This window comes from Amblyraja radiata, chromosome 19, assembly GCF_010909765.2.
Source record: "Amblyraja radiata isolate CabotCenter1 chromosome 19, sAmbRad1.1.pri, whole genome shotgun sequence".
In the NCBI taxonomy this organism is placed as follows: domain Eukaryota; kingdom Metazoa; phylum Chordata; class Chondrichthyes; order Rajiformes; family Rajidae; genus Amblyraja; species Amblyraja radiata.
In genome coordinates this window covers 17,839,169-17,856,512 of record NC_045974.1, presented here as the reverse complement: position 1 = coordinate 17,856,512, position 17,344 = coordinate 17,839,169, and the positions used below count along the sequence as shown (strand labels likewise).

Sequence of the window (17,344 nt, the reverse complement as noted above, 5' to 3'; positions counted from 1 at the left end):
CCTAAAACACAGAAACACAGCGATAAACTCATCGACAATCTGCAGGTCTGCACCCGATGTAAATCTGAGCTGCCCACGGTGCCTGGGATGGTTCCCTGCACTGGGTGTGAGGGGTATGATCAACCTGACATCATCATCCTTTATACAAAGTAAAAAGGTGTAATGGGTCATTGTACTCAGGGTCAGTGGGATCAAGGGTCAGTCTGTACACAGGGTCGTGGTCAGGGGTCAATCTGTATACATGTTATTGGGGTACACGGGGTCAATGGGTGACTTGGTGTTTTTGTGGAGAGGGAGGTGGGTTGTCTGAGACTATAACATGGTATGGATCAGGTGGAAGGCGGGATGCAGCAACGGTAGATGGTATTTAATCCTGACAATTGTGAGGCGGTGCACTTTCCAAGGGCAGTCAAGGGTAGGGTGTGCACAGTAAACGGTAGATGCCTAGACTGTTGAAGAACAGATAGACCTTTGGGTAGAAGCCTACCTATCCCTGGAACTGGCAGCACGTGGAGAGGGTGGTGAAGAAGGCATCTGGGATGTTTGTCTTCACTGGTCAGGGCAGAGAATATACGAGCAGGGACATGGTGTTACAGCTTTATAAAACACTGGTTAGGCCTCACCTCGAGTATTGCGAGCAGGTCTGGTCACCACACGATAGGACAGGTCTGATTACACTGGGGAACATGCTTATACAATTTGAGAAATTGAATGGTTTGGAGCAGGGGTGGGGAACCTGCGGCCTTCTAAGCCATTAAGTGCGGCCTTTTGAATGAATCTAAATTTTGTAGAACAAATCTTTTTATTATTATTAATATGTTTTTTATTCATCTTTTATTATTTTTATTTTAATCATAAAATGAACTTATTTAAAATACCAAAGAGTAAAAGAACATTCAACGAAATAATCCTCCCCGAATGACGGCCACAATTAAAACATTAGTAAGTCATGAGGGCTATTTTAACAAAATAATGTACATTTTGAAGTATATCTATTTGAAGCTTTTTGGATGCGGCCTTATTAGATCACAGCCAACAATGCGTCCTTCCACCATGAAAAGGTTCCCCACCCCAGGTTTGGAGCATTTCATAGAACAGTACAGAACAGGAACAAGCACATTGGCCCAGGATGTCTGTGCAGAACATGATTCCAAGATCTGCCTGCACATAATCCATAATCTTCCATTCATTGCCTCTTAAAAGCCACGATCGTATGCGCCTCCACCACCAGGCCTGGCGGAGCATTCAAGGCAACCACTATCCTCTGTAAAAAAACAATCCCTGCACCTTCTTTAAACATTGCCCGCTGCACCTTACAGGTATGCTTTCTAGTTGTTGATATTTCTAACCTGGGAGAAAAAAGGTTTTGCCTACATTATTTATTCCTCAGTTATACAAGGAGAAACTGGATAGGCTGAATTTGCTTTCCCTGGAGTTTTGGAGTCTGACAAATTAGCTAATAGAAGTATACAAAATTATGAGCGGAGCGGAATAGATAGGATTGATAGCAAAAATCTTTTTCCCATGGTAGCGGTGTCTGAGATTTGAGGGAATGGGTTTAAAGTGAGAGGGTTAGAGAGAACAGAAAGGGAATTCTTTCACAAAGAATGTGATTAGAATCTGGAATGTGCTGCCCGAGGCAGTGGTGGAAGCAGAGACATCACAGGATTTAAGAAGCATCTAGACAGGCCCTTGCATCGCACAGACTGAGGTCCATATGCAGGTAAATGGGATTAGTATAGATGGGTCCAATAATTGGCATGGCCATGGTAGGCCAAAGGGCCTGTTTCTAGTGCTGTACGACTGTTCAGTCAGTCATGACAAGGGTCCCTCTGTACATGGGGTCAAGGGTCACTCCGCGCACAAGAGCAGTGAGGTCAGGGGTTACTCTACACAGTGGGTTCCTCCTACTCTCTGTACACAGGGTGCTAACTCACTTGTTTCCCTGCAATCTTCATAGTTGTAACACGTCTGTCATAATCCTAAAACACAAACACACAGGATGTCAGAGGTGGGATCTGCAGCAGCAATTAAGCAGGAACCCCATCCAAGGCAAGGTTAGAGGTGACGAGGGGGGGGCTCTGTTAGGAGTCACTCTCCTCACAGGGTATGTGGGGTCAGGGATCACTCTGTGCGCATGGGGAGTGGAGTCAGCAATGATTGTAGATAAGTGGGTGGGGTCAGGGGTCACTGCACAAGGGTCATGGGGTCACTCTATACAACTGAGTGACGTCAAAGGTCACAATGTAAAGAGGGTGAGTGGGGTCAGGGGTCACCACATTCACAAGGTGAGTGGGGTCAGGGGTCACTGTGTTCACGGGATGAGTGGGGTCAGAGGTCACCGTGATCACAGGGTGAGTGGGGTTGTCGTTCCCGTTGCCTGAACTAACTCGCATGTCTCTCTGCCGGGTGGGTCATTGGCTCACGTCCTAAATTATCCTAAAACACAGAAACTCAGCGATAAACCCATCAACAATCTGCAGGTCTGCACCCGATGTAAATCTGAGCTGCCCGCGGTGCCTGGGATGGTTCCCTGCAATGGGTGTGAAGGGTCAGTCTGTACACAGGGTCTTTGTCAGGGGTCTATCTGTACGTGCGTTATGGGGGGGGGGGGGTCACTCTGTTCACAGATTCACTTGGATCAGGGTCAGTCAGTACATGGGGTCAATGGGTGACTTGGTGTTTTTGTGGAGAGGGAGGTGGGTTGTCTGAGACTATAACATGGTATGGATCAGGTGGAAGGCTGGATGGAGCAGCTGTAGATGGTATTTAGTCCTGACAATTATGAGGCCGTCCACTTTCCAAGGGCAGTCAAGGGTAAGGTGGACACGGTAAACGGCAGAGCTCTAGAGTGTTGATGAACAGAGGGACCTTTCGGTAGAGGCCCACTGATCCCTGGAACTGGCAGCACAAGTGGAGAGGATGGTGAAGAAGGCATCTGGGATGCTTGTCTTCATTGTTCAGGCCAGAGAATATAAGAGCAGGGACATGGTGTTACAGCTTTATAAAACACTGGTTAGGCCTCACCTCGAGTATTGCGAGCAGGTCTGGTCACCACACGATAGGACAGGACTGATTACACTGGGGAACATGCTTAGACAATTTGAGATATTGAATGGTTTGGAGCATTTCATAGAACAGTACAGAACAGGAACAAGCTCATTGGTCCAGGATGTCTGTGCAGAACATGATTCCAAGATCTGCCTGCACATAATCCATAATCCTCCAGTCATTGCCTCTTAAAAGCCACAACCGTATGCGCCTCCACTACCAGGCCTGGCAGCGCGTTCCAGGCACCCACTACCCTCTGTGTAAAAAACATTCCCTGCACCTTCTTTAAACATTGCCCCCTGCACCTTACAGGTATGCTTTCTGGTTGTTGATATTTCTAACCTGGGCGAAAAAAGTTTTGCCTACATTATTTATTCCTCAGTTATAAGGAGAAACTGGATAGGCTGAATTTGCTTTCCCTGGAGTTTTGGAGTCTGACGGATGAGCTGATAGAAGTATACAAAATTATGAACGGAGTGGAATAGATAGGATTGATAGCAAAAATCTTTTTCCCATGGTAGCGGTGTCTGAGTTTTGAGGGAATGGGTTTAAAGTGAGAGGGTTAGAGAGGGCTGAAAGGGAATTATTTCACAAAGAGTGTGATCGGAACCTGGAATGTGCTGCCTGAGGCAGTGGTGGAAGCAGAGACATCACAGCATTTAAGAAGCATCTAGACAGGCCCATGCATCGCACAGACTGAGGTCCATATGCAGTTAAATGGGATTAGTATGGATGGGTCCAATAATTGGCATGGCCGTGGTGGGCCAAAGGGCCTGTTTCTAGTGCTGTACGACTGTTCAGTCAGGACAAGGGTCCCTCTGTACATGGGGTCAAGGGTCACTCCGCGCTCAAGAGCAGTGGGGTCAGAAGTTACTCTGTACACAGTGGGTTCCTCCTACTCTCTGTACACAGGGTACTAACTCACTTGTTTCCCTGCCATCTTCATAGGTGTAACACGTCTATCATCGTAATCCTAAAACGCAAACACACAGGACGTCAGAGGTGGGATCTGCGGCTGCAATGAAGCAGGAACCCCATCCAAGGCAAGATTAGAGTTGACGGGGGGCCCTCTGTTAGGCCTCTCCTCACATGGTATGTGGGGGTCAATGATCACTCTGTACACAATGAGTCAGGGTGGCTCTGTATACATGGGGAGTGGTGTCAGCAGTGACTATAGATAAGTGGGTGGGGTCAGGGGACACCACACAAGATGCATGGGGTCACTATACAATTGAGTGAGGTCAAGGGTCGCACTGCAGAGTGTGAGTGGGGTCAAGGGTCACTCTGTATACAAGGCAAGTGGGGTCAAGGGTCGCTCTGTATACAAGGCAAGTGGGGTCAGGGGTCACTGTTCACAGGGTGAGTGGGATCAGGGGTCACTGTATACACAGGATGAGTGGGGTCAGGGGTCACTGTGTTCACAGGGTGTGGGGTCAGGGGTCACCAATTTCATAGGGTGCGTGGGGTCAGGGGTCACTGTACTGTGTTCACAGGGTGAGTGAGGTTATCGTCCCCTCTACCTGAACTAACTCACAGGTCTCTCTACCAGGTGGGTCATTGGCTCATGTCCTAAATTATCCTAAAACACAGAAACACAGTGATAAACCCATCAACAGCAGCCTGCAATGAGTAAGGCAGTTTTTAATCCAAATGACTATGTCAATGTGGGGTCAGTGGGGTCAGACGAACACTGTGTGAGTGGGGTCAGAGGTCACTATAAAACAGAGGCAGCAGGATCAGGGATCATGTTATACAGTCAGTTGGGTCAAGGGCTATTCTGCACACGTAGGCTGTGGGCTTAGGACTCATTCCATACACATGCTCAGTGGGCTCAGGGGCACTTTATACAGCTTCTGCTACTCTCTGTACGCGGGGTACTAACTCACTTGTTTCCCTGCAATCTTCATTGCTGTAACACGTCTATCATCATAATCCTAAAACACAAACACACAGGACGTCAGAGGTGGGAGTCGGTCTCAGTGATCTGCGGCTGTAATGAAGCAGACCCAGGGTGGGTGTTCACACCGGGGAACCGTCAAACGGACAAGCACCGGCTGGGGGGGGGGGTCAGGCCGCCCCACCCAATGCCTGGGTTTGGACAGGATCGTCATCCGAGGCAAGGTTAGAGGTGACTGGGGGCCCTCAGGGAGGTCAGGGGTCACTCTCCTCACAGAGTGAATGGGTTTACTATAGAATGTTGGTGGGGCCGGTGGGGGGGGGGGGGTCACTGCGCACAGTGTTGGTAGGGTCAGGGGTCGCACTGTACACAGGGTGAGTGGCTCAAGTGTCTCTCAGTACTCAGGGTCAGTGTGGGGGCAGGGGTGACAGGGGAGAGGGAGCGGTAAGAAATGTATGCACGGGAAGACCTAAAATGGTCAGCAGAGGTGCTAGGGGGAGGGTTACCTAAAATCTGAGAATTGAATGTTCATGTTGTTGGGTTTTAAGTTACCCAAGCAGAATATGAGGTGTACTTCCTCCAGTTCGCATGTGTCCTCACTCTGGTAATGAAGGAGGCACAGGACAGAAAAGTCAATATGGAAGTAGGAAGAGGAGTTAACATGGTTGGTAACAGGGAGATCCAGGAGGCCTTTGTGGACCGACTGTAAGTGTTCGACAAAACAGTCTCGCCAATGTTGAGCAGGCCACATCGATTGCATTGAATGGAGTAGATGGGGTTATAGGAGGAGCAGGTGAACGTCTGTCTCACCTGGACAGGTTATCCTTTACATAGGGTCAGTGAGAACAGGGCTCAGTAATGTCTATACACAAGGTCATCGGTCACTGAACAAAGGGTCAGAGAAATCAGATTATCACCTCGTGTTCAGGAGCCACTAACAGTAAGGTCAAAGGCAACAGGGTCGAACTGTACACGGGGTCAAAGTGTTCAGAGGTCCCTTTGCACAAAGGCTGGTGTGGCCAGTGTTCATTCTGTACACAGGGTCAGTGGGGTCAGGGGTCACTCCTTAAACAAGGTCAGTGGGGTTAGGAAACAGTCTACACAGTGGGTTCCTGCTATTCTCTGTACGCGGGTACTAACTCACTTGTTTCTCTGCAAGCTTCATAGTTGTAACACTTCTACCATAATCCTAAAACACAAACACACAGGATGTCAGAGGTGGGAGTCGGTCTCGGTGATCTGCGGCTGTGATGAAGCAGATCCAAGGCTGGTGTTCACACCGGGAAACCGGCAACCAGACCATGGGGGCACCGAGTGACGACAGCACCGGCCCCGGGGAACAGGCCCCACCCGATGCCTGGGTTTGGACAGGAACCCCATCCAAGGCAAAGATCCTATAGCGGAGGAAGATAGATCACTCCAGCTAAATGCAATGGGCTGACGTGTAGTACGCAACGGAGCGGAACGTGGGCCTTTTTATCATCCATTTCCGTAACCCGACCCGACTCGCAGTGTTATCAATGTTGCGGGGGAACAGTTTGTGTTAATAAATTAAAATTCTGAAAGTGAGAAGAAGATTTTTACCAAAGAACTTTTATTTTTACGAGGATGTTTCCGTAACCGGCTTCCGTCTCCCCACTAGTTATCTTTGCTCCGTTATGGGATCTTTGGTGCAGAGACGGAAGCCGGATACGGAAATGGGGCCTAAAATTACCCATGTATCTGCCCATGACCGTACTGCGTCTTTTTCGTCGAGTGATCTATCTTGCTCGCTATAGGATCTCTGATCCACGGCAAGGTTAGAGGAGACTGGGAGCCCTCAGGGAGGTCTGGGGTCACTCCTCACAGGGTGAATGGGTTTACTATAGAATGTTGGTGGGGCCGGGGGGGGGAGTCACTGCGCACAGTGTTGGTAGGGTCAGGGGTCGCACTGTACACAGGGTGAGTGGCTCAAGTGTCACTCAGTACTCAGGGTCAGTGTGGGGGCAGGAGTGAGGGAGTGGTAAGAAATGTATGCAGAGAAAACCTAGAATGGTCAGCAGAGGTGCTAGGGGGAAGGGTTACCTAAAATCTGAGAATTTAATGTTCATGTTGTTGGGTTTTTAGCTACCCAAGCAGAATATGAGGTGTACTTCCTCCAGTTCACTTGTGTCCTCATTCTGGTAATGAAGGAGGCACAGGACAGAAAAGTCAATATGGAAGTAGGAAGGGGAGTTAACATGGTTGGTAACAGGGAGATCCAGCAGGCCTTTGTGGACAGACTGTAAGTGTTCGACAAAACAGTCTCGCCAATGTTGAGCAGGCCACATCGATAGCATTTAATGGAGTAGATGGGGTTATAGGAGGAGCAGGTGAATGTCTGTCTCGCCTGGACAGGTCATCCTTTACATAGGGTCAGTAAGGACAGGGCTCAGTAATGTCTATACCCAAGGTCAGGGGTCACTGAACAAAGGGTCAGAGAAATCGGATTATCACCTCGTGTTCAGGAGCCACTCTAACAGTAAGGTCGAAGGCAACAGGTTCAAACTGTACATAGGGTCAAAATGTGCATTCTGTACACAGGGTCAGTAGGGTCATGGGTCACTCCTTCCTCAAGGTCAGTGGGGTCAAGAGTCGGTCTACACAGTGGGTACCTGCTACTCTATGTACGCGGGTACTAACTCACTTGTTTCTCTGCAAGCTTCATAGCTGTAACACTTCTACCATAATCCTAAAACACAAACACACAGAAGGGCGTCAGAGGTGGGAGTCGGTCTCGGTGATCTGCGGCTGTGATGAAGCAGACCCAGGGCTGGTGTTCACACCGGGAAACCGGCAAACGAACCACGGGGGCACCGAGTGCCAACAACACCGGCCCCGGGGGACAGGCCCCACCCGATGCCTGGGTTTGGACATGAATCCCATCAGAGGCAAGGTTAGAGGTGACTGGGGACTCCCGGTGTTCCCTCTTTACACAGGGTCAGAGGGGAAAGGGGACCCTCTGCACACAGGCTCAAACAGTTCAGCAGACATGCTGATCGGGATGAAATGTCTCCAAATAAATAGGGTCAGTGAGAACGGTGGTCTCTGTCTCTGTCCCCAGAGATAGCAGGGACAGGGGTCTGGTTGTGCACTGGGAGAGTGTGGTCACCCCGTACACAGGGACAAGGGGGTCAGGGGACAGAGGCACTCTGTACACACAGGTAGTAGGTCGGCCAGTCAATGTATAAAGTGTGAGTACATTCAGGGGTCACTTTGTGCACAGGTCAGTGGATCAGAGGTGACCCTCTCCACAGGGTGTGGTGTCAGGGGTCATTGCGGACCGGTCAGTGGGGTCAAGGAGATCCTGAACACGGTGCATGGGGTCAGGGGTGACTCTGTGGGGCGAGTGGGGTCAGGGATCACTGTATTCACACGGTGAGCAGGGTTGTCCTACCCTCTACCCGAACTAACTCACATGTTTCGGCGACGGTCTGGACAATGCTTCAAGTACTACATTTTCCTAAAACACAGAGACACAGAGATAAGCCCAAAAAGAAACTGCAGGTCCACTCCCGATGTAAATCCGTACTGACCACGGTACCTGGGATAATCCCCTACACTGGGTGTGAGGGGTATCGACTTCACCCGACCTCATCATCCCTTAGATCGGCACAGAAATCTGGAGTAATTCAACGGGTCGGGCAGCATCTCTGGAGAAAAGGAATAGGTGGCGTTTCGGGTTTAGACCCTTCATCATCCTTTATACAGGGGTCACTGGTCACAGGGTCAGTGAGATTGGGGGTTCTGCCTAGACCCGGGGTCAGCTGTGACTATACAAAGGATCAGTGGTCTCAATGGTCACTCTGTACACAGGGTCCATGGGGAAGAGGTTTCTCTCTAAATAGGGGCAACGGGGTCAGAGGTGACTGCAGTTAGTGGGGTCAGGGGTCACTATACAACACATGGTCAGTGGGGACAGGGACTGCTCTGTAATGGGGGTCAGGTGTTACTCTGTACCTTGGAATCAGTTACAAACTCGAGCAGATAGGTTGACACTCTACAGAATCAATGGTGACAATGACCACTGCATTGTTGTACAAAGGACACACTCACTCGTTTCACTGGAGTTTGAACTGTCATACTTCTATAGATGGCCTAAAACACAAAAAGAATGTCAACAAATCTGAAAAGGAGAGGACAGGGTCAGAATACACAGATGGATGGGGTCAGAATGGGGAGAGTGTCAGCGTACACGAGATGGGTGGAGAGGGTCAGAGGTTAATGATCTTACGGTCTAGAGCTCTGGTGTCACCATACCTAGGGTGAAAGTTGGGTGAACACTGCTGTGCGAAGGGGAGACTAACGCATTGTCCACTTGGCACACATACTCAGGCTTCTCAGCAGTCTGCGGGGCACTGTACACACGCGCCTGTGTACACAGTTGGTATACACCCCAGTATGTGCAGGTGTGCACAGGGCCAGTGTCAATAGGACTCCGAGTCTCTGAGTGGCGTTACTGGGTGGTATCCAAAGATCGAAGACTCCATCCCCAGCATTCCATCACACCCCAACAACTATACCATGTTCACAGAACTGCTGAAAAGGTCAGCCAGGCGACATATACCAAGAGGATGCCAGACCGAGTACATCCCCGGGCTGTCGGAAACATCCAGCGATCTACTGAAAGCCTACCACAGGGCATACCACGAGGACCCTTTCTCCTCCACCACCATGGAACTCGGAGAGACCCTGTTGAACACAGTCGGGGAGGACCGAAGGCAAGTCTGGAAGGAGTTGATAGAAAACACCAACATGACCAATAACAGCAGGAAGGCATGGGCCACAATCCACCGCCTCGGTGAAGACCATACCACACCGCCCACGCTCACAACAGTCACAGCAAACTCAGTTGCAGCACAGCTGGTGGCAAATGGTCGTAGCCAAAACCGGCGCAGACCCACAGGAGAATACCGCCGGACAGCGGTAACAGACCGCCTACAACCAGCCAGCGCTCTCACCAAGCCCTTCGACCTAGAAGAACTCGAAGCTGCAATGAGCATGCTGAAACCTGGGAAAGCAGCAGGAATCGATGATGTACTGACGGAAATGATACAGCACCTTGGACCTAAAGCAAAGACCTGGCTCCTAGCAATGCTGAACTCATGCATGGCACAGAAAACAACCCCACCTGTATGGAGAAAGGCCAAGACTGTCGCAATTCCCAAACCTGGAAAGGACCCATCATCCCCAAAGAGCTACAGACCCATTTCCCTCCTCTGCATCACCTACAAGCTCTACGAGAGGCTACTACTCCAACGCCTTATGCCACTTATAGACTCCAAGCTTACTAAAGATCAAGCTGGCTTCCGCCCTGGCCGCTCCTGTGCCGGGCAGCTACTGAACCTCACCCAACATATTGAGGACGGTTTTGAGTGCAAACTCATCACCGGAGCAGCTTTCATAGACCTCACCGCTGCCTACGACACTGTCCAGCACCGCACCATGATCAGGAAACATTTTGACATGACTGGTGACCTCGACCTGTGCCAAGTCATCAAAAGCCTTCTCAACAACAGGCGCTTCTTCGTTCAACTAAACGACAAGAAGAGCAAATGGAAAGCCCAAAAGAATGGCCTACCACAAGGCAGCGTACTGGCCCCCCTCCTCTTCAACATCTACACCAACGACCAACCACTTCCCCCACAATGCCGCCGCTTCATCTATGCTGATGACCTCTGCATCACCACCCAACAGGAGAACTTCCAGAAGATCGAGTCTGTCCTGGAAAGCGCCCTCCAAGAGATGACAACCTACTACAATAACAACCACCTGAAACCCAACCCATCAAAAACCCAACTATGCAGCTTCCATCTTAAAAATCGAGATGCAGGAAAACAACTGAGCGTCTCATGGGATGGCCACAAACTCTCCAACCACTTCCACCCCGTGTACCTCGGAGTCACACTCGACAGGACACTCTCTTTCAAAACCCACCTTCAGAACACCAAAGCCAAGGTCAACACTCGCAACAACATCCTGTGCAAACTGGTAAACTCAAAGTGGGGAGCTGATCCACCAACCATCCGTGCAACTGCCCTAGCCCTGTGCTTCTCCACAGCTGAATACGCGTGCTCAAGCTGGAGCCGCTCCCACCACACCAAACTGGTTGACACAGCCCTCAAAGACACCTGCCGCATTATCACGTGATGCATAAAGACAACGCCAGTCCCGTGCCTCTACGCCTTAGCTGGTATTGCCCCCCCCATATCAGACGATCCATCGACGCCCAAGACGAGCGGAGAGCACAGGAGATCGATACCAGGCACCCCCTGCACGGACACACAGCACCTCCACCCCGACTGAAATCCAGAGCCAGTTTCTTGCAGACAGTCCCACCTCTCCAGACAACCAAAGAAACAGCAAGGACCAACATCTGGAAAGATGAATGGAACCAGCTCAACACACGAGCCCACGACTGGATGGAGAGAGGAATCACTCCGACTGAATGCCTCGCCAGCAGGCACGACCTCCCATGGCCAACCTGGAAGACCCTCAACAGATTACGAGTGGAGCAGGGGAGGTGCCTTAGGCAAGGAACGCATGGACACGGCGAGTGGAAATAAGGCTATGGTGGGGATGGTGAATGCAGTGGTGTTATTGGCTGTAAAGGACGAGGAGAGCATGATGGACGTCCTGGGAAAATTCAGTGAATCAGAAGCACAGAATCCTCAACACGATCGCCGGCGAGGCAACAACGAACGCTGTCCGCCCAATGTGTACGACCTCAACCAAACACCACAAAAGCCTGATGTCATCTGTGACACCTCTACTGCCCCCCAACACCTTGCCTGTTTGCAATTCTCTGGTGCTCACCATGGACATACATCTTTACATCTCCATCCCACACCACGAGTGTCCATTGAGCCTCCACTACTTCCTTGAATAGAGGCCCAACCAATTCCCCAGCCCAACACACCCATTCACCTGCCCAACATCCTCACATTGAACAATTTATTCTTGAACTCCACCCACTGGTGCAGCTGTGGGCACTCGCATGAGCTCAAGCCATGGCTGACTTTTTATGGAAAAGTCTTTGTGTCAGTCCTATCTGAACCCTTTCCCTCAACTTTTCTCGCAGTGCATCCATGACTACCTTCGTGCTGCTTCCTGCACTCATGTTAAACTCGAATATTTCATCACTTTTGCTGCCAATTCAACTCTGTCCTCACCATCACATGGTCAACCACTGACTCTTTTCTTCTCCTTTCTAGACCTCTCAATCTCCATCTCAGACGTGCCACTAAGACTCATTGCAAGCCTATCGACTACTGCAGCTTTCTAGACTACTCTTCGCCCTGCCTTCTGCAAGGACTCTGTTCTACTCTCCCAGCCCTTCCATCTCCGTCGTGTTTGCTCCGATGAAGAGACTTTCTGTACAGGTGTCTCTGGAATGTCTTCCTTCTTCCTGAACACCAGCTTCCTCTTTACCACTCTTAACAAAGATCTTGACTGCATCTGATCTATTACCCATGCCTCTGCTCTCACCCTCTCCTACGAAACAGAACAAGAATCGAGCTCCCCTGGTCCTCACCTCCCACCCCACCTCCCCATGCATCCAACAGATCACTCTCTCCCATTTCTGCCGCCTCCAGACACATCTCCCTCTCTCACGCTCCCTCTATGGCTCCCTGGTTTCCGTTCTCACCAACCACCCCGTTTCTTACAGCAATTTCCCTGCACCCACAGGTGACACATTTGTCTTTTCAACTCTTCCCACTATCCAGGGACGCAAATAGTTTATCCAGGTGAAGTAGTCATTCACTTGCACTTCTTACAATCTAGTGGAGTGCATTCAATGTTCACAGCATGGTCTCCTCTACACTGGGGAAACCAAAATCATTGGGTAACACCTTTGTGGAACATCTGCCTTCAGACCACAGGGGATAGCAATAGATAGACATCACGACAGGCCGGCTTAGATGAAGTGAGCTTAAAGCCAGTTCCTGTGCTGTACGATTCTATGATTCATAGTATTTGCTGCTCGAGATATAATCTCCTCTGCACCAAGGAGACTAAATGCAGGGTGAACTCTGTGGAGAACGAAAAACAGGCAGAACTTTCATTTGTCCATCACATTAATCTGCCCTCTCACTTCCATCTCGTGCTCAGCCTCTTTCACACTTCCAAGGAAACCGTGAGGAATTGCACCTTGTCTCCTAGCAAGGCACTGAACACCTGGGCAATCCACACCTGATGTCAACCACCAGATCAGCAGCACTACCGCTTGCAATTCGATTTCCAGCATCCGTAACATTTCTAAACATATCTCCTGCCCCCCGTTTGTACCTCCTCCAGGCCCACCCTCGGTTTGTTGACCTGGCTCAGTGTCTCCGCCTGACCCGTACGCATCACCTTGCCCAGTCTCTCCGGCCCTACCCCTCCATTCCCGTCTGCATCCTCTAACCACGGCCAGATAAAGGACCGTTGAGCTGAAAGATTAACACTTTCTCTCTATATCTGACCTACTGTGTATCTCCAGCATTTCCAGTTTTTTATATAGTCTTGATCCTTGGAAAAAGTTAGGTAAAGATCAGAATTAAGCCAACAATTTCCATTCAAGGGGCTGGACCGCAACGGTCTGTACAAAGGGTGTACATGGTCCCCGTGCGAACCCAGCTGGAGAGGTATGAGCAGCTCGGAGGCACACTCCAAGCCAGAACGCCCTGATGGTGTCTGTGTCCTCCACCCAGAGGTTAATGCAGACTCCACAAACCAGGCAAGTTTAGCCTAGCATCTGGAGGATTCCTTCCCGGTTTGTCAGATATAAATCAGAACAACAAGGTGAGATCGAAATCGAGTGACTTTTATGATTGGGCAGATGAGACACAAAGGACTACGTCTAACGGAGAGAACTAGCCTGCTGGGAAACAGGGAACGTGAAAATAGGTTGGAAGTGTGAATGTCTCTCCTGTAAATGGCAGCTGAAGGCATGTTCACATCAAACATAAAGTTGCTGATAATCAAGGCATATTAACAGGAAAAGGAGCTGGAGGGAGATGCGTCACATGGAGGGTGGGGCGCCACAAAGTGGCTACACACAATGATTAAATAACCAATTCCTCTTACAATGAAAACAGTATCCACAGGTTCATGGGTCACAGTGTACATGCTGATACAAGAGTCAGGGGTCAGTAGATTGAGAGGTCACAGTGTATTGGTCAGTGCAGGGGATGAAGTAATACTGTTCAATGGGATCAGGGTTCACAGTGTACCAGTCAGTACATGGGAGGGGTCAGTCTACATGAGGTCAGCAGGTTTCGGGGTCAGCAGGTACAGGAGCAGTGGTCAGGAGTCACGCTGTACCAGTCTATACAGTGGGGGGGGGGGGGGGGGATTGCTCTGTACACAGGGTTAGTGGGTTCAGTGATTATGTGCGTGGATCACTGGGTTCAAGGGTCACACTGCGTACATGGTTCAGGAGATTCAAGGGTCACACTGCACATGGGGTCAGGGGTTACACCGTACATTGGGGTCAGTGGGTGAGGACTCTGTAGACAGGGTCTAGCTCAAGAGGAACTTGGGTCAAGGTGCTTAATGAGCTGAAAGCCTCAGTCACTACACTAGAGGGCAAACTCACTGATTTATCAAGTTCTGCTGGTGTAGGCGTACGGTTTAAAAATCCCTAAAATTGGAAAGAAATAGAATCAAATCATTCATCCATTATCATAAACCATTCAAGGCAAAAGTGTGTGGAGGAGAGGAGCCCGGAAGATCTTTCATCACACAGTCAGTGAAGGAAAATAGAAGAATGGCAGGTGGGGCCAGGGGTCAGTCTGCGCACTGTGTGTGGGGTCAGGTTAAAGGGGAGCACAGTGAGTTGAGACAGGTGACTGTGTTTAGGACAGTGGAGCCAGGGGTCACCCTGTAGAAATGGTGAGTGGGTCCATGGGTCACAGTATTCACAGGTGAGCGGGGTTGTCATTCCCTCTACGGCCTGGGCGAGGCGGTAGAGTTTATACATTACACCGCCAGGGTCCCGGGTTCGATCCAAGCTACAGGTGCTGTCTGTACGGAGTTTGGATGTTCTCCCAGTGACTGCGTGGGTTTTCCCCGGGTGCTCTGGTTTCCTCCCACACACCAAAGATGTACAGGTTTGTAGGTTAATTGGCTTCTGTAGAAACTGTAAATTGTCCCTAGTGTATAGGATAATGCTAGTGTACGGGAATCGCTGGTCGGCGCTGACTCGGTGGGCCAAAGGGCCTGTTTCCGCACGGTGTCTCTAAACTAAACTAAACTAAACTACTGGAACTAACTCACTTGTTTGTCTGCCAGCCTGCTCATTGTTGCACGTTCTACATTATCCTAAAAGACAGAGACAAAGAGATAACCCCACCAATAATCTCCAGGTCCGCTCCCTATGTAAATCTGAACAGACCACGGTGCCCGGAATGGTTTCCTGCACTGGGTGTGAGGGGTATAGACATCAACCTGACATCATTATCCCTTATGTAGGGTCAGGGATCACTGGGCATCAGGTCAGGGATCAGTGTTCTGTCTATACATGAGGTCGTGGGGTCAGGGGTCACAAGACCACGGCACCATACAGAGGGTCAGAGTTTCCAGTGGTCACTCTAGACCCAGGTTCCATAGGGACAGAGATTTCTCTGTACTCATGGCCATGGATCACTGAACACAGAGTCTGAGAGGTCAAGTGACGCTCTGTACACAGGGTAAGTGTGATCAATTTATTGGGGCAGCAGGGAATGGGGTCTCTCTCTCTGTACATAGAGTGAGGGTGGGCAAGGGTATTTTGTTCAACACAGCGTGAGCAGGGTCAGGGGGTTTCTGTGTACTAGTTGTGAGTTAGGTCAGGGGTCACACTGTAGACAGGGTGAGTGGGGTCAGGGGTCACTATACGCACAGGGTGAGTGGGGTCAGGGGTCACTGTACTCACAGGATGAGTGGGGTCAGGGGTCACTGTACTCACAGGGTGAGTGGGGTCAGGGGTCACTGTACTCACAGGGTAAGTGGGGTCAGGGGTCACTGTACTCACAGGGTGAGTGGGATCAGGGGTCACTGTACTCACAGGGTGAGTGGGGTCAGGGGTCACTGTACTCACAGGGTAAGTGGGGTCAGGGGTCACTGTACTCACAGGGTGAGTGGGGTTGACGTTCCTTCTACCTGAACTAACTCACATGTTTCATTGCCAAGTAGCTTCCTGCCTCAAGTTCTCCATCATCCTAAAACAGAAACACAGAGAGAATTTGATCAACTGATGCTGGGGGTCTGTGCCGGTCCCCTGGGTCTGTGGGTCGGCACCTCAGTGGAAGAGCAGGTAGTATCCTCGAGGGTGTGGCTGCAGTCTGGTGGAGGGACATGACGAGAACTGGACAGCGGCCACTGGTGAAGGGTGACAATACAGCAGCATTACTGGAGAATGGTGGACATTGCTGCCCTGGCACTCGTTAAAGCAACGGAGATGGCTAAATGGCCTTTGAACGCAGCGCCAACCAAGCATGTGGGCCTCCACGACCATGGACTAGATGGGCCGAATGGTCTATGTTGTAAGGCCTACAGAACCTGCGCACAGTGGGTACTCACGAACACAGCGTGAAATTAGCTGTAGATACTTGTGACCATAACGGGGAGTGGGTCTGCAGAACCTGTGAACACTGTGTGAAGTGGGTTGGTGGATAATGATGAACACAGTGAGACGTGAGACTGCTGACACTCATGCACACAGTGTTATGTAGGCTTGTGAATACTCACAAACACGGTGTGAAACAGCTGCCTGGATAATTGTGAACAACAGGGTGTGGGCTCAAGGATGTTAGCTCAAAGTGGGACGTGGGGCAGTGGGCGTAACAGAGCAGGAAGTGTGTCAGTCAACACCTATAAACACAGCTGAAGGTGAGCAGTAGTGAATACAGTGGGGCGGGCTCATGGAGACACCTGAACACAATGGGAAGTTGCCTGCAGACATCGTAAACACAGTGTGATGTAGGCTTGTGAACACGTGAACAAAGTGTGAAGTGGGCCTATGGATACTTGTGAACACAGTGTGAAGTGGGCTTGTGAAGGTTAGCACAAAGTGGGATGAGGAGCAGTGACATGGCAAGCAGGAAGTGCACTAGAAAACTCTTGCAAACTCAGCTAAAGGTGACCAATAGTGCATAGGTGGGAAGTGGGGTTTTGGGCACTTGTGAACTCATTGGACAATGGGCGTCACTAGTAAACATTGGAGTGGATTAATGGCCTAGTTGTGGATGGTCTAGTCTAGTGGATAATATTGAATGCAATCAGGAGTGGATTAATGGACACTGGTGAACACTGTGAAGATCAGTGTTTAAGAAGGAACTGCAGATGCCGGAAAATCGAAGGTACACAAAAAAGCTGGAGAAACTCAGCGGGTGCAGCAGCATCTATGGAGCGAAG

General features: G+C 50.2%; 1 protein-coding gene across 16 annotated transcripts in view; it reads right to left on the bottom strand.

Annotated features, from left to right (window-relative positions):
- mical3 (microtubule associated monooxygenase, calponin and LIM domain containing 3) overlaps positions 1-17,344 on the bottom strand; it is a 203,319-nt gene that overhangs the window by 110,028 nt on the left and 75,947 nt on the right. Inside the window, exon 15 of one of the 16 annotated variants that reach the window (XM_033037795.1) lies at positions 16,042-16,149. The exons of the other annotated variants lie outside the window; for them this stretch is intronic. Coding sequence (XP_032893686.1) covers positions 16,096-16,149 — 54 coding nt within the window. The 3' untranslated portion in view covers positions 16,042-16,095. Of the gene's footprint in view, positions 1-16,041; positions 16,150-17,344 lie in introns of those variants that run through there. 16 annotated transcript variants of the gene reach the window in all.